At 34.4% G+C, this 18,770-nt stretch overlaps 1 protein-coding gene across 11 annotated transcripts in view; it reads left to right on the top strand.

Moving 5' to 3' along the window:
- The first annotated feature begins 256 nt into the window (after positions 1 to 256).
- LOC110465456 (serine/arginine repetitive matrix protein 1-like) overlaps positions 257 to 18,770 on the top strand; it is a 73,671-nt gene continuing 55,157 nt past the window's right edge. For 3 of the 11 annotated variants that reach the window (XM_021521281.1, XM_021521276.1, XM_021521273.1), the window contains exons 1-5: positions 258 to 590; positions 1,935 to 2,035; positions 6,530 to 6,631; positions 10,941 to 11,036; positions 17,304 to 17,435. In XM_021521281.1, coding sequence (XP_021376956.1) covers positions 1,949 to 2,035; positions 6,530 to 6,631; positions 10,941 to 11,036; positions 17,304 to 17,435 — 417 coding nt within the window. In that variant the 5' untranslated portion in view covers positions 258 to 590; positions 1,935 to 1,948. Of the gene's footprint in view, positions 591 to 1,934; positions 2,036 to 6,529; positions 6,632 to 10,940; positions 11,037 to 17,303; positions 17,436 to 18,770 lie in introns of all 11 variants that reach the window. The other 8 variants (XM_021521280.1, XM_021521279.1, XM_021521275.1 and 5 more) reach the window with 5 other exon arrangements.

Genomic DNA, 18,770 nt, shown 5'->3' with positions numbered 1-18,770 from the left:
TGCGTGACGTCTCTTTGAACCGGAGGTCAAGTACTGGTTCTAAAATTAAAACTGAAATAGGTATGGGCATTATGGTAAAACAATCTGAATAATAATAACAGAATTACAAGTATTTCGTTTCATTTTTCTTTTTTTGATTTAAAATATTTATATGATATAGGAAATACGCATGCTATTGTTCACTTTTATTCGATTTTATGAAGAGGGCTGTTGCTATTGAAGAAGAATCCGGATTCATATACACAGAAATGGTAATGTTTTCTTGATTAGTTCTTACCAAGCAGTGCTTGACGGACATGGCGGACTGGATCACCCAGGGTATTTGTTTACATAGGAATATATAATAATTTTCTTCGTTTTGGGGTTATAACACATGCTTGTCAAAAGAAGACATAAACAAAGTCAATAACCAAGTGATTCAATTTTTATGAATGTGTTTTTGGTCGGAAGAAGGACAGGGATTTATTTGTGGTTTGGGTGTTGCTAACCACGCGATCGTATCTTTGTACCTGTCAACCACATTGTCTTAGAGAATATTGGAACCGGATTCTGACCGTTACAGGATTTGACATTCGCTACCACATATACAGGTAATTTGTGTATATAATTGAGATTAAGAAAACTTCGATTTTGACATTGGAAACCTATTCTTGATATTATATTTAATCTATTTTATTTTCATTATAGTGTGAGTAACATCAGTTTTACAGAAGCACACACACATATATGTTACTGTGCTGTAATGTACCTTAATTTAATAAAATACTAACATTCTTAATACAGCCAGGTGATCACTTCATTAATTTAGATTAATATGAATTAAACAACAAAACAATTATTTTCACATGGCTATAATTAGTATCAAATATGATTATGTTGATATATTTATAAAAAAAGGAACTAAAAACAAGCAAAATCATAGGCCTACAATAAATAAATATTAAAATCTAGATTTATTCATATTTTCCAAAAAAATCATCAATTGTTTATGTTTAGTGGCAGGGAAAGTGACGGGTATATGCTTCATTGATCCAAATTTGATAATTTATACATATTTTTAAAGTGTTACAGTAAACCCGTTTTATGTTTTAAAGTGTTGAAAATTCCGCCAAAATGTTTTTAGGATTTTATTTTATATCTTTAAATAAGTGCTTATTTAAAGAAGGAAACAGACATTCAAGGTGAGATGAAATGACTAATGTCATGACATATTTTACAGTGAATGAATACAAAATTGTTGTTTGAAAATGAATGGCTTAGTATAAACCTAATCTGTAAGAAAGTAGATTAATCTGCTTTCATATCAAGAGCTTTTCACTAGAGTTGGAACGATTTCCTTGTATATAATCAGGCTATTGGCTTTGTACATGTTTGTTGACTTGTTACATACTGGTCCACGGCACTTTGGCATATCACTTAAAAACTCTCTTCAATGTATTAGTACATACATGTATATAGGGAGGTTTGCGTATGACAGATCACTTTAGAAGCCGTTTTTATCCTGGTAAAGGAGGTATACACTCCAATACATGTGTGATAGATCTCATTTTTGTAGTGCCGGGTTTAAATGGTCAAATATAATGTATAAGACAAATATTGATTCTATATTTATTGATTTTATAGGTGTAACAGACCATTTTAATTGAAGTTAATGTACAAAGTGAATCAGGTTATAGAGAGGAAAAAATGCTATTATTTTTTTTAGCTCTAAAGCCCATTGTCCAAATGCCCAGGAAGGTTTAAAAAACACTTACAGTTACAATGATACTCATGTACATTGTAGGCACCATCTGTCAAGAGAGAGATTTTTCCCAATCATAATCAAATCAACTACAGTTTTTAGTTTCGCCTAAATAACATGTTGTCTAAAAGAAAATTTGCTTTTCCTACTTCTGTTTCAAAGATTTTCAAGTGATGTATGATTTTATTTTTAGTCCATCACCATACCATGTCATCAGCAATGGTGGGAAATGGATATCAACAAAACTACAACACATATAACGGACAGCCCGCCCCCAACCAGGGACAAAATGTGGTAAGATATTTGTTATATTACTGGGTGGATGTCAAAACTAATTTGTGGGTTTTTTTCAGGAATATTCATCTTATGACATCATTTTTCACATTTTACATAATTTTCCTTCTTTTTTATATGATATAACATGATCTATATTTCAGTTCAATTGGATTTTAAATTGACTTTACATTGTCATCTTCGATCGTTTTTTTAATGTAACATTTTAACACAGAAAGTTGACTAGTTAATTGAAGAAGCCCAGCTGATATTAAGGTGTTACATGTTTAGTTCTCTTTCTTAATGTGTACACATATTCTGAAATATTTATGTATATTCTTAGTTCCCTCCTTGAAGTAATTCTTCCTCACCTAAATGTTGTTAGAATATTGGCTGTTTGCCAATGAAATGTATCAGTATTGGTTAATTGTTGAATGCTTATAAGGACTGTAATATATCAATGTTATATATACACTTACAATTGTGAAGGTTAAGGATATTTACAAACTCTGTGTACATTATCTGTCCCCAAAAACATTCACATGACTTTCTTTGAAAATTGTTAATATATAAGTGGCAAATATCCAGTATGGTGAAAAGTGTTTTCTGAATCTGGAATATTTTTTTCAATCTCTGGCATTTCTCCCTGCTCAATGAATAAAGTATATGCCTTCGTGATCTTGGCAAGATTTCAAGTTGCACAAGGCTGAATTTTTCATTCCCACTATATACCTACATATCAATATACCTGCCATATAAGTTATAACAAACACGGGTACCATACAGTAGATTGCTCTGTTTGTTTAAAATATTTTTCAAAACTAATCAACTCAAGGATTTATTTTTCTTATTGGTTGAAAATGTGTTTCTGGTACATAGTACCACTTTATTAAAAATATTAATTGGGTAGTTAATGAAATCAAAGATATATTTACCAATAAATACTGTTAAATTGTACCAGCTGTGCAAGGGACTTTGCAGAAACATAAATTATCAAACACTGGTATGAAAAGAATATACCTGTATGTTGAATTTCTTACAAAAAGACTTAAAAGATAATTTAAATTTATTAGATACAGCATATATCTTTCATAGTGTACGTACATTTGTTTTATATTCAGTATGATATAAACAGTTCCAGCTAATTGAATTAATAAAGTACAAAACTTGCTTTGATAAGTATGTGAAACTAATTGCTAATGGACAGTTATAGATGAGGATTTTGATAAAACAATTCAATTTCTCAGTCTAAAATCATGTTTTGACATGAACATTTGGTTTGTAAATGATTGTACGTATTTTGTCAAATATATTTTTGATTTCTAATAGTTACTATCATAATTTTGATTGATTGAGTTGACATCGGTACTACATATAACTTTTCCCTTTCTCTGTGGTAGTAACAAGTATTAGTGACTAGTTATTTACCAATAGATTATAACTACAGAGCTAATAACAAGTGACTAGATGGTTTACCAATATGTTATAACTACAGAGCTAGTAACAAGTGACTAGATTGTTTACCAATAGGTTATAAGTACAGAGCTAGTAACAAGTGCCTAGATGGTTTACCAATAGGTTATAACTGCAGAGCTAGTAACAAGTGACGAGATGGTTTACCAATATGTTATAGCTACAGAGCTAGTAACAAGGGACTAGATGGTTTACCAATATGTTATAGCTACAGAGCTAGTAACAAGTGACTAGATGGTTTACCAATATGTTAAAACTACAGAGCTTAATAACAAGTGACTAGTTTAATTTACCAATTTGTTGTAACTACAGAGCTAGTAACAAGTGACTAGATGGTTTACCAATAGGTTATAACTATGGAGCTAGTAACAAGTGACTAGATGGTTTACCAATATGTTGTAACTACAGAGCTAGTAACAAGTGACTAGATGGTTTACCAATATGTTATAACTACAGAGCTAGTAACAGGTGACTAGATGGTTTACCAATAGGTTATAACTACAGAGCTAGTAACAAGTGACTAGAGGGTTTACCAATATGTTATAACTACGGAGCTAAAGAGAAATTCCCTTTCTTCATGGTAGTAAAAAGTGACTAGATGGTTTACCAATATGATTTTAAGGTTATTTATTTGGCCATTTGATATAAATGGACAAAAATTCGTGAGAACTGAAAATATTTCTTAAAGACATTAAATGTTTTTTTAATTTAACAGTAATTAAAGCAATATCAGTAACTAAAGGTTGGTAATTAAACTTGACCTCATTGATTAATGGGCCCAATTCTTGTTTAATCCTACTGCATACAGCCGTGTAATACATACAGTTATAGGCTGTGAATTATCTGTTAAATCTTGGATATAGGCATACTTTTGTTGATGTTAAAGATAGGTTTCAAATTAAAACCACACAGCCTTTATACCTGTATTGTTTAACGTTGCTATTCTGTCGTACATGGTGTTGAGATGAGTCGGACTTTTAAGAATTTGAAACCCATCGAAACATTAATATATACATATACACTAGATAACAGTGTTCACAGATTGTGCAGGTATAGAATTTGTAAACAGTCAAAGGTACCTAATAGATTTAATGGAGATCTTTTAAAACAGGTCTTGAAATATGAGAGATCATGCCGATTTACTGGTACTATTGTAGGAGCTACTAAGGCTAAACCCCACATCTTGTTGTTATTTGTTCGTTCGGTAGCAGGCAGACAAAAGCCATTCACACTGGATTCTATATAACATTGAGATGGTGGTTTAAATCGTACACCTGTATATATGTGTGTGGACGTTAAGGTCGTCAGCTCGTTCATATGACCAGATTTGTTGTCATTGACAACCAGAAGACACATTTGTACCTCAGTGACGGGCCACTATCAGCACCTCCATCAATTGATCGCACGTGACGAGTCAGTCGGGTCGCGTGTAACATTGACATGTGTCCATAGAACCTCACTGAAGTTAGAATGTTCAGTTTATTTTGGTCAGTAAATAATAAATTTGACAAGATATACATTTGAGGTGAACATTGTAGTCACACCTGTATGATAGATCTACTGGGGGTTATATATAGACTCTGTACCTGTTGCTATGTTTCCTAAACCGCCTTCCAGTATATATATGTAGTATAACTTTGAAAGTTGCTTCGAATGTTTATCATTAATTCTGTAAAACTGAAAATAAATTAATTCATGTCATAAAAAAGAAAGAATGCAGTTTTATTTGTTAAACAAAAACAATTTTGGGAAGAAAATTTCAAGTTAGTATTTAAACACCTTTTTCATTACAATATGAACAATAATTTACTTTTCTTTGATTTTTTCAATTAACAAAAATATGATTAAATGGAGTCTTTCTGCCAAATCATATCACATCTGGACAACATTATTTTTTTACATGATATCTTGTCCAAATTATCATAAACTTCCATGTTTAGTATTCTAATTCATCATCTGAGAATATTGAAGGCTAATATTTTGAATTATCATAAAAAGCTGTACAAAAGGCCACTGTTCTGATCATGGACAACTGACAAATTGTGTGAGAGATAGGTTGATAGAGTACATTATCAGCGCTACGATTTGACACAGAATAATACCCCGCATTGTTGTTGACATTAACCTGTATTTGTATGGGGATTTGGCGTATAGGTTCCCTATTTATGAGATATAAAATTACCTCTTGTTCAATAACCGGTAACCACCCAATCACAGTGTGTATTCATAATCCAGTGACTCCAGGTCCAAACTGACACTAAAATCAATTTGTGTGGGGCAATCCTAATAATATTATATTTTATCTTCGTACAGTCATAATTAATACATCTACTCAGCCGTTATTTACAGAATGATAGTTTTATTGACACCAACTGCACACGATCATCGGTCTTTGTAACCATTTGTATGATTTAATTCAAAGGAATTCAATACTATTTTACCCTATTATTTTGTTGAGCAATGCTTTCTGGTTATTTTTTCCTGGCCAAATGTGATTTGTGAATAATACATACATTACTTAAATTTAAATCTTTGGATTAAAACATGATTTAGTTTATTTTATTCATGTACAATTAATGTATTTGAATCGACATTCACGATTGTTTTTATTCAATTAATGATACAGCATACAAGGAAGGTTTCAGACAAGGAAGAGCTCTTCTTGCTTATTTTTTGTAACCTTGTTTCGAGTGGCCTTCTGCTATCTTTAGAACCTCAGGATCAGTTAACGTAACCAAAACATTGCTGTGTATAATAACACCATTGTGCCTGAAGACTACTTTCTCATAGATTACAGGATCTGCTGAAATCAAGTTAACTCAAATGGCTACAATTCTAAATCTGCCTGAAACCTGCAGCTCCAGCTTTATAGAATGCAGCATATTGATCAATTATCTATTTGTACTGGGTATTCTAAGTTTTGAAATGAAAATACACTCATTTGATTATTAATTTTTTTTTTATTTAAAACAAAAAATAACATCAAGGATTAGCATTTGAATGTACCTTCATCTGCCCTGGTACGATCCTTCCCTGTTACAGATGGCTACAGGTGTGTTGAGCAATAGTGATGAACACCACCAGAACATACAGGAATTCCTAGGCAGTCAGCGTCAGAGGGAATATAATCAAATGTTACAAAAGGTTAAAATTTTAAAATACAATTGTAGATTAATTACACATTTATCTCTAGTCTAATAGTAGGTCAGAATTTACTTTCTTGCTTTGGCTTCAAACAGAAATTATTTCACATTTAAAACACCTCTTTTATGAAGTTTGCTTTGCTTATAGGTATATACTGTTACATTGCAGAACTTTTCAAGGTTACTTTCTAAAAGTAATCAGATTTTAACCATAACATACATGTCAAGTGCTCACCTTAACCAAAACACTCCCCTTTTTGATTATTTCTCCCTTTCCAGGAATAATCTCTTGCTTGTATTGATGTTCTCCTTGAAATCTTTACCTTTCAAAGAATTTCTTCCCTCTGTCTCCTCCTTTTTCGACTTTCTTTCCCTGCGTCCCCTATTTTTGAAAATATTTTCACCTTTCATTTATATACAAATGATATAATAATATATACTTAACTTATTTGCCATGCATTACTCATAATATCTATTTGTATTACCATGCGAGCTGACAGCATGTCTTAAGTGGACTCTGGCCAAAACAATGTAGTCCTGACAATAACCATTTATAACAAGTAGATTCTATATACTTGGTTACTCTACAAACCAGACACATAATGTGGTCCTGCGGCTGTCCAGTTTAGACAGACTACAGTGTATACATGTAAAATATCCCCCCAAGTGTCTGATCAGAGTGGGAGGTCTCTCCCTTTTGAAGGTTGACACTTATGCCATTATCTCTAATTTTGCCTGAGAATGTTTAATTTGATATTGCTTTAGATCTTAGACTTACCTTTCGTTAGAGGCTTGTAGATTTCTGCTTGCTTGATACCCACATATATGATATAACCAGGACAACGTTGAGATGTTGAGATGTTCAGGGTTAGATGTTCAGGGTTAGATGTTTCATTTGTTTGAAGGACAAAAGAAAAATTTCTCATTCTATTATATATAAAATGTCCATACCTCTTCACAATTATTCAGCCAGATTAACGATAACCAAGGGGTCTCAGTTTCCAAAGTTAATTAATATTATTCAATGTAATTGGTATCAATGATTTAAACATGTTGCCACAAATTGAGCAATTTAAGTTTGTAGATTAAGGAAGAAGAAATGAATAGAATGGTGTCATTGAAAAAGGATACTGTGTTTGTCCTGTCAATTGTTATAAATGTGTACCGATGCATTTACATTATTTATAATACTTGTATTCATTTTTATTTTTTCTCCAGTATGAATGAAAATTTAATAATTTGTTTTTAATCTAGATATATTCTTATTAATATCCTTGTGTATATATGAATACTAATTGTTTTTATTGATATTTATGAGTAATATGATATTTGAATACTATTTATGAATGTCATTATAACCTATAGAAACTAATGATAAATGCCTGTACCTTGGTATGTACAGTCATATGTATCATACAAATGTTGATAAATGCATGCGTTTACCTGGTAATTATATAAACATTATCATTTACAGGTACCATTTGTATAGAATAAGAATACTTGGTTAAGTAAATAGGTGCTTTTAGTAGTAAATTTATATGGACCAGTGCTTCAGAAGATTTTAAATATGAGGGGATCTTATTGAAATCTCAAGGTCAATCCACACCCTTATAGACCATATATGAAAGGAATGTTATTTGCTGTTGGATTTATTTTCTGGATATTACATCATTTGAGAACCTGTTAAGTTGTAAGTACATGTCTGGGACTTCTACCATGTTTAAATCATGGTAAGCCCTGTACCATTCATCAGTTCTATAGATTTTATGAATAAAAGTCAAACCTGCCTTAGAGACCACCTGTCTATAACTACAGTCAAACCTGCCTAATAGAAACTGCCCGTCTATAACTAGTCAAACTTGCCTAAGAGACCACTTGTCTACAACTACAGTCAAACCTGCCTTAGAAACCACCTGTCCATAACTACAGTCAAACCTGCCTTAGAGACCACTTGTCTACAACTACAGTCAAACCTTTCTTAGAAACCACCTGTCTATAACTACAGTCAAACCTTCCTTAGAAACCGCCTGTCTTATAACTACAGTCAAACCTTCCTTAGAAACCACCTGTCCATAACTACAGTCAAACCTGCCTTAGAGACCACTTGTCTACAACTACAGTCAAACCTTCCTTAGAAACCACCTGTCTATAACTACAGTCAAACTTGCCTAAGAGACCACCTGTCCATAACTACAGTCAAACCTGCCCGAGAGACCACATGTCTATAACTACAGTCAAACTTGCCTAAGAGACCACCTGTCCATAACTACAGTCAAACCTGCCTTGGAAACCATGCACCTGGCTATAGCTACAGTCAAACCTGCTTTAGAGACCATAATCATGTTAAAATCTACCACTTGTCTATAACTATCACCTGGCTATATCACTAAGATATATGTAGCTAGAAGCTACTGGTTAATAATTCTGTCAGTGCACCTGTGTTTATATTAACCACCTGTCTATAAAGATCAACTGTCTATACAAACCACCTGTTTTTGGTTTTCTGCTATATCTGGCCTTTATAGACAGATTTGACTGTATTCAGGGTGTGCCCTAGAGATATATAAAGATGAAGTTCGGATCCTGACATCCTGTGCTTATTTCATTCATTTTCTGAGGGCTAGCTTTACAAACAAATGTAAAGTTTGAGACTAAATTTTCCAGACACCTTCATTCCCAACAGAAGTGGCTAGATTTTAAGATGATTGGATTTCAAGGACAGTTTTGCATCAATAAAGGTCAATCTGTCCCTAAAAACATGACTGGATAGTGGGACAACTGGTTTAGTGGTGGCTGGATTTACAATCCCTGGCTGTAGTGATTATACCTGGGCATGTCCGAGGTGAACTATGGTACACTATAGTAGATCACTGGTGAGCAGGGAACAAACCAACCCAGTGGCTTCCAGGCGAGACATGTGTAATTGTTTGACCATTCAATACACAATGTATTAAGGGACCTAATTAAGAAAGATAAATTAGAATTGTTTATACTTTGTATTGTGTCATCATGATTTGGCCGTGTTAATTATAATGTTTATGAGGGTTGTAGTGTTGTAGATATGGTACCTGGTAGTAGTGGTTGGTGTTAAACACCTTGGTTTTGCCTGAATTACGGTGTTTGTTCTCTGTACCTAATCTACCTGGAGTCGTAGATCCGCATTACGTGCAGATCTATTTATGTAAGCTTAATCAATGACAAGTTAAAAAAATCCTCCAATGTTTGTTTTAATCTTGTTTTATGTGACGTGGAGTGACAGCCTATGGATAGAAACCTCTGAGGTATCATAGTGTATGAGTATATGAACCAGGTTTATCAAACATTGTTAGGTTAGACATATTTTTTAAAATATTAGATATTTTTTTTATTTTTTATTAGACCTCAAACCTAAAATGATATGACTTGAGACTTTTTCTAATTAAATTAACAGGTCTTAATAATCTGGATCCAGTAGCATGCATCACTGAACGGTATAAATTACAATACATCTGCCACTTAGCATTAGGTTGCTGACATATAATATTAACAGATGTTCAACTCTTAAAAATATTTGACAACTTTCCATAAACCCACTTTAGCTCAAAATTGATTGTCACCCATAGGCCCAATTGACTTTAGCTCAAAGTTGTCACTTATAGACCCAATAGACCTTAGCTCATGCAATAAGCCTTAGACCCAATGGACCTTAGCTCATGCAGTAAGCCTTAGACCTGCTTCATTTAAGCTCATATGATCATCCTTAGACCCATGTGACTTAAGCTTACAAAAGTCTGTATGGACTTGACTAAGGTCCATGTCTTGTTTGTGAGGTCTAAGAGTGTTTTATGTAAGTATTCCAGGAATCACTCTCTTTATTTCATTTTCCTCTTCAACTTTGTTGTTATCTTTTCCAGTGGAAGTTCATGAAGTTGTGATATCAACATTGTCACTTTTTGATACTGACACTTTTTTTGGAAAGATTTAAACATATTCAACTGGATTGCTATCTGCTGTCAAGTAGCTGATTGATATATTGAAAATCAATTTCAGGGTTTAGTTAACGTTGGCTTTCTAAAGCCCTCCAACAGACGTTACTGTAAATTAAGAAATTTGGCATTAGCTTTTCCATGTTTTATTTTTCATTTCCTTGAAAAGCAAAGTGCCATGTTAATTCATCCTGTAATATGATTTTAAAATTATACCTGTCTCTTACCATATAGATAAAATATCTCCAATTTCCACCATCAACGTTGAAAATATTACAGCAGGATATTTGCTGTTACTTATTGACCATGGTTTTGACTGGTTCTTGTTTTATATTACGTACACAGCAGGATGGCTATCATGAACCCCACCCATCATCAAGACCACCAGCCAATGAACAACAGTATTACAGTTCGTCCCCATCGCAGCCACAAAGTGTTCAGGTAGAACAACCAATCAAAAACCTTGTCTTATCCTCACTGCATTTCTTTAATCTCCACTCCTAATTTTCTTGTGATTTTTGACAGTTTTGTGAGACTTAACCATAACAGAAGCAGTTTGAATTTTAAAACCAACTAATTGTGTATAGAATAGAAAAAATAACGGAGTTGTGTTTGGATTTGAAATAATGTTAGAACATCATATAGAAATCATTTATTTTAAATCAAAAACTGATTTCAAAAAAAAAAAATGATCCTGATCTCAGTGAGAACTATAGGATCTGGATTAGTAACACACTTCACTAGTGTGTTTTTCATCATACTCTAAGGATTTATATTTCCGTCAGACCTGTTTACAGGAATTCCCAGATCATTGTCCTAAAATCACACCACTTTATATAACAATGTCACACCATACATGGTGGTTATATACATTCGTATTATTTTGTACCACCTGTGTTTCCCATTACTCATATGTCCTGTAATCATTATCCCACACTCACTGATTTTTCACATCGTATTTTGTTTCTATCTTTCACCCTGTCCAAAACCATGATGAGCACGAGGATTAATTCTGCTAGCTAAACTTTTTATCACATATCCTCTGCTTTGCATTTGTAACTGTCATATCCCTCTTGCCATTGAACTACACAGTATACTACGATCTACTATGATCTGTTTATTACTACAGTGTCGTTTTACATGTAACTGTCATATCCCTCTTGCCATTGAACTATACAGTATACTACGATCTACTATGATCTGTTTATAACTACAGTGCCGTTTTACATGTGACTGTTGGGGCCAAATTTTGGTTTTGCTTTGATAAGCTGTTTACAGGTTATGGTACCATACAGATATCAACAGAATCTGATGAAATAGACAAAGAGATAGAAATTGAATTTTATTAAAAGAAATTGTAAGGACCCAATTAAACTTTTATTGCTGTTTATTTGTTTTCACTAAATTTTGGATTCCATTGTTCAATGTCTAATTTGCAAGTTTTGATATAGGTTAAACATTTTGTAAATGATGTGTTTCTAACCATCATATGTTGATTTAAGTCCCTACTTTGAACTTAAATGACAAATATAAACAGTTTTGAAAAAATATTACATGGAAGTTTGATCAACCTGAGACTGTGGCCTATTAATACAGATTCACTCAGTGTTTCTGTTATTATGTACAGGGTTTTATGTCCTTAGAGCATCTCATATAAGGCTGTATCAGAAAAGGGGGCCTAAGCAGACACTGCTGAAAAGAGAGAAAAGGGAGATGCTGGATTCTACAGGGAGACCACGTACATTGGTCACCTCTGATGTTAACATGTAATGGAATACATCAGGTCTATTCTTTAGGGAGACCACGTACATTGGTCACCTCTGATGTTAACATGTAATGGAATACATCAGGTCTATTCTTTAGGGAGACCACGTACATTGGTCACCTCTGATGTTAACATGTAATGGAATACAGCAGGTCTATTCTTTAGGGAGACCACGTACATTGGTCACCTCTGATGTTAACATGTAATGGAATACAGCAGGTCTATTCTTTAGGGAGACCACGTACATTGGTCACCTCTGATGTTAACATGTAATGGAATACAGCAGGTCTATTCTTTAGGGAGACCACGTACATTGGTCACCTCTGATGTTAACATGTAATGGAATACAGCAGGTCTATTCTTTAGGGAGACCACGTACATTGGTCACCTCTGATGTTAACATGTAATGGAATACAGCAGGTCTATTCTTTAGGGAGACCACGTACATTGGTCACCTCTGATGTTAACATGTAATGGAATACAGCAGGTCTATTCTTTAGGGAGACCACGTACATTGGTCACCTCTGATGTTAACATGTAATGGAATACAGCAGGTCTATTCTTTAGGGAGACCACGTACATTGGTCACCTCTGATGTTAACATGTAATGGAATACAGCAGGTCTATTCTTTAGGGAGACCACGTACATTGGTCACCTCTGATGTTAACATGTAATGGAATACAGCAGGTCTATTCTTTAGGGAGACCACGTACATTGGTCACCTCTGATGTTAACATGTAATGGAATACAGCAGGTCTATTCTTTAGGGAGACCACGTACATTGGTCACCTCTGATGTTAACATGTAATGGAATACAGCAGGTCTATTCTTTAGGGAGACCACGTACATTGGTCACCTCTGATGTTAACATGTAATGGAATACAGCAGGTCTATTCTTTAGGGAGACCACGTACATTGGTCACCTCTGATGTTAACATGTAATGGAATACAGCAGGTCTATTCTTTAGGGAGACCACGTACATTGGTCACCTCTGATGTTAACATGTAATGGAATACAGCAGGTCTATTCTTTAGGGAGACCACGTACATTTGTCACCTCTGATGTTAACATGTAATGGAATACAGCAGGTCTATTCTTTAGGGAGACCACGTACATTGGTCACCTCTGATGTTAACATGTAATGGAATACAGCAGGTCTATTCTTTAGGGAGACCACGTACATTGGTCACCTCTGATGTTAACATGTAATGGAATACAGCAGGTCTATTCTTTAGGGAGACCACGTACATTGGTCACCTCTGATGTTAACATGTAATGGAATACAGCAGGTCTATTCTTTAGGGAGACCACGTACATTGGTCACCTCTGATGTTAACATGTAATGGAATACAGCAGGTCTATTCTTTAGGGAGACCACGTACATTGGTCACCTCTGATGTTAACATGTAATGGAATACAGCAGGTCTATTCTTTAGGGAGACCACGTACATTGGTCACCTCTGATGTTAACATGTAATGGAATACATCAGGTCTATCCTTTAGGGAGACCACGTTCATTGGTCACCTCTGATGTTAACATGTAATGGAATACAGCAGGTCTATTCTTTAGGGAGACCACGTACATTGGTCACCTCTGATGTTAACATGTAATGGAATACAGCAGGTCTATTCTTTAGGGAGACCGCGTACATTGGTCACCTCTGATGTTAACATGTAATGGAATACAGCAGGTCTATTCTTTAGGGAGACCACGTACATTGGTCACCTCTGATGTTAACATGTACTGGAATACATCAGGTCTATTCTTTAGGGAGACCACTTACATTGGTCACCTCTGATGTTAAAATGTAATGTAATACATCAGGTCTATTCTTTAGGGAGACCACGTACATTGGTCACCTCTGATGTGAACATGTAATGTAATACATCAGGTCTATTCTTTAGGGAGACCACGTACATTGGTCAGCTCTGATATTAAAATGTAATGGAATACAGCAGGTCTATTCTTTAGGGAGACCACGTACATTGGTCACCTCTGATGTTAAAATGTAATGGAATACAGCAGGTCTATTCTTTAGGGAGACCAGGTACATTGGTCATCTCTGATGTTAACATGTAATGGAATACAGCAGGTCTATCCTTTAGGGAGACCACGTACATTGGTCACCTCAGATGTTAACATGTAATGGAATACATCAGGTCTATTCTTTAGGGAGACCACGTACATTGGTCACCTCAGATGTTAACATGTAATGGAATACATCAGGTCTATTCTTTAGGGAGACCACGTATATTGGTCACCTCTGATGTTAACATGTAATGGAATATAGCAGGTCTATTCTTTCCCAAAAACTGTAGTGCTTAAAATTACTCACTCTGCCATAATTACAAAACTACAGTTAATCGCATGCAATGAATCTATGGAAAAATTCACTTCATTTTGAGTTCAGCCTCTTATATAGAATGCAAAAATTCATCTATTTTCAGTAGATAAGAAAGTTTGTGATGACTATTTCTCCAGAAGTTCTTACAGTATTTTCTCAGATTACATATGTAGGTGCCCTTGGTCCTTAGTTATCCATGTTTTATTTTTAGACTGATGAAAGAAAACAAGATGGCTGTGAAATAGACATCTTTGATTTTGACAGTCCATGTTTGTTATATTTCTGTTCCTCAAGAAGTACTAAGGATCTTTTTAAAAACTTCATATGTAGAGTCCCCTTGGTCCTTATATTAGTTGTGTATGCTTTATTTTAAAGAATTAAAAATGAAAGGACGCTCTCAAACCCAGCTGTATAGAGTTTTAATAAAAAGTTATCACATAATGAATTTACTGTTGACAAGAAGAGGAAGATCAAACGTACACAGAACTAATGATAAGATCCTACGATGGTCAGTGCCAGGATCCCTCGAGGATATCCTTATATCTGGTAAACAGTGACCGGGGCCTGCCGTTGGTCAGTGCCAGGATCCCTCGGGGATATCCTTATATCTGGTAAACAGTGACCGGGGCCTGCCGTTGTTAATGTATTGATTATACTGCTGTATTCCTAATGGAATGATGTCTATTTTATCGGTCCTAGTTCCAGAAAGTTATGGTTCATTGCAGAACTTCATTAATAATTCAACATTTTTGTTTCAAACTCAAACACCGAAACCTTATTGACACAGTGTTTCTCGGTTGATATTGGAGAAGTTATCTCAGGTATGTAATGTTTTGTTTTGTTTGTACAACTTCTGCGGCGATGTTTCACGTAGCTAGGGTACCTTATTCCTAACAACATACAGTTGTTTACAGGTTTGTAGAAATGATTACAGCTGACATTTCATAAACTGGCATACATCTACCCTTTTTTTTAAATGCAGGTATTTGTGTTTAACTGAACTAAAATTTGATCGATTCCTCTAGATACTGGATTTATTGAGCTTTACAAACCTGTTTATTCATTTCACAATTAAGGTGTTTGGAGAATTTATGTTCAGTAACAATTTATGAAATATGCTGACAGATTAAACAAGTTCCTGTCATGCATGTCTAACTTTGTGTCTGTGGTCAATTATTTCATCCAAAATGTTAACCAAACTTCTTTTAAATATTCTTTTAAATAAGATACTCAATGTCATAGATATGGCCAAGGTTAAAACATGGATGGTCAGGGTCTGACTGCTGTAAGCATGAATATAAATGTTACCAATGGCCCAGAGTTCATCAGCTATATGAATGTTATTTGTAACAGACTGATGGGCAGAGTTCATCAGCTATATGAACGTTACTTGTAACAGACTGAAAGGGAGAGTTCATCAGCTATATGAACGTTACTTGTAACAGACTGAAAGGTAGAGTTCATCAGCTATATGAATGTTTCCACAAACTGATGAGCCGAGTTGATCAGCTATATGAATGTTACCGGTACTTATAACAGACTGATGGGCAGAGTTCATCAGCTATATGAATGTTTCCACAGACTGATGAGCCGAGTTGATCAGCTATATGAATTTTCCTTGTAACATACTGATGAGCCAAGTTCATCAGCTATATGAATGTTCCTTGTAACATACTGATGAGCCGAGTTCATCAGCTATATGAATGTTACTTGTTACATACTGATGAGCCGACTTAATCAGCTATATGAATGTTCCTTGTAACAGACTGATGAGCTGACTTAATCAGCTATATGAATGTTCCTTGTAACATACTGATGAGCCGAGTTCATCAGCCATATGAATGTTCCTTGTAACATACTGATGAGCCGAGTTCATCAGCTATATGAATGTTACTTGTAACATACTGATGAGCCGAGTTAATCAGCTATATGAATGTTCCTTGTAACAGACTGATGAGCCGACTTAATCAGCTATATGAATGTTACTTGTTACAGACTGATGAGTCGAGTTCATCAGCCATATGAATGTTTGCAGTTATAAAACTGACTGACATACAACGTGTAGTATCTCACAACATAATTCTGTAATAAATCCGCTTGTCTTTCAATTAACATACAATGTATTACATTTACTCTTATCTTTGTAACCAAGATAACATTCACCCTGACTATGATAAGTGGGTTCAAAGTTTGATTGTCATACTTTTTATAAAGTTTTCAGTACAAATTTCAACCCATAAAAACTTGTTCAGTCTGATAAGAGTGAAAACTGAAAAGCCTTATTAGGAATCATACACATTAATTGACATTTGCCATCTTGTTTTGGCTTCCGAAAAGGGAACTTGCAACTTGGGTCTGTGTATGTAAGGGTTCTATGGCTTTCAATTGAAACTACTTAAACCTAAATAGGGTAAATCCAAGGACGGTTTTTGAAGGCATGTTATGATGCATGATATGTACCATTTGAAAGAAACTTATTTTTTTCAGGTTCAAACAGAGAAGTGTTCTGTGCTGCTGATGTTAACTTCTATTAACACAAAATTCCAGTTTTAAATGTCGGAATCTTTGTTGATGTAAGTTGCCTTGTTTACTGCAGACGAGTCCGCGACGTGGGGTGTTCTATCGCTTGGTCAGCCCAGAAGTGGGGCTTCCTCTCGGTCGTTATGAGGAACGCAGAAAGTCCTTGGATGATCAGAGACAAAGGGACTATTTCGCAATGATGTCCCAGGTATAACTTCCTGTACTAATATGAGCGAGGGTGATGGTGTGTACATTGTGTATGTGGGTGGGGAGCACATGTATGCTAGTCGGGTGTGGGTGCATATTTAGCTTTCCCTCTGTCAGTTAACTCCCCTTGCTGTCACTTTGTTTTTCAATTGTTTATATAATTTACTTCATTAACAAAGTAAGTGGTTTTTTTTGTTTTATTTACAAATTTCTGATATTTTCCTCCTATTCTACGAAAGAAAAATATAATGGTGGCCATTTTAGTTTTAATTATAACATGTTTTCTTGCATTTCCTTTTGCTGACTGTATTGGGCTATGGTGCTTTGAACCTTTTTTAAGTCAGATGTAGTCTATATGTCAATTTTTTCAAACAGAATGAATTAGTTCAACAGTCAAAAATATTTACATGTAAAAGATTATACCAGGTAAGACCGGGACAATATTTGAAGACCAATTCTGGTGTAAATTATCAAACATATTAGGTTCAGCAAAAGGTAATAATAAACCTTAACCTGCACAGATACAAAAAAAGACACATTTAATAACCAGAAAACATGTTGATGAGCTATCATTTTAATTTTATAGTTTAGATATAAAGCTGTAATACAGTCAAGATTTTATCGAAAGTGTTACAATATATACCACAGGAATTGATTGGTTTTCAGCCAGCGATTTAATAGCCTGTAGATTTTCCTTTGCCTTTAAGTATATTTAAAGCCCCTACGCTACCCAGATTATGAAATAATCAATTTTTATAAATTAAAGATGTTAAGTTGCTTGCTAGCTTACAAAGTGGGTATTTGCTATTGGGGCAAACACTGTGGTAACTTGTCTTCTTCTGAAATATTCAATAGGCGAGAATAGATTTTTTGTGCTTGAACGGAAATTTATTTGTTGAAAAGCTCTTAGCTGGATTGAGGTTAATGAAATGCCATTCTGAATAAAGTCAAACTGAAGTAATAAGGGTGTTCCTAACGAAGTCATGCCTAAATGATCATAAATTGATTTCTATAGCAAATGTAGACCAACAGGAAATATGCTAGATGATTTACCCACGGAGATTTATACTCCTACAAGCTAAGGGAGAAATGCTTATTTAAAAGTCATTAAATTTAATGAACAAAAACAATTTTTCTTTTCAACGGCCACATTGTTGGTTCATATACATATATGTATTTCAATAGTTGCTAAGTACAGTTGTGGTAAACAAAAGCACCAGAAAAGGTAAACATTATAAAATCTTTGAGTTACGATGTTATTCAGTACTACTTAGCAGCCTGAGTTGTTATTAAACATTTTAACCTTGTAGGATATTCCTAGTGTAAACACTGTGTA

The sequence above is a fragment of the Mizuhopecten yessoensis genome, unplaced genomic scaffold, assembly GCF_002113885.1.
Source record: "Mizuhopecten yessoensis strain PY_sf001 unplaced genomic scaffold, ASM211388v2 scaffold11079, whole genome shotgun sequence".
In the NCBI taxonomy this organism is placed as follows: domain Eukaryota; kingdom Metazoa; phylum Mollusca; class Bivalvia; order Pectinida; family Pectinidae; genus Mizuhopecten; species Mizuhopecten yessoensis.
Note: the sequence above shows the minus strand (reverse complement) of the source record. Positions and strands in the feature narration are given on the sequence as shown.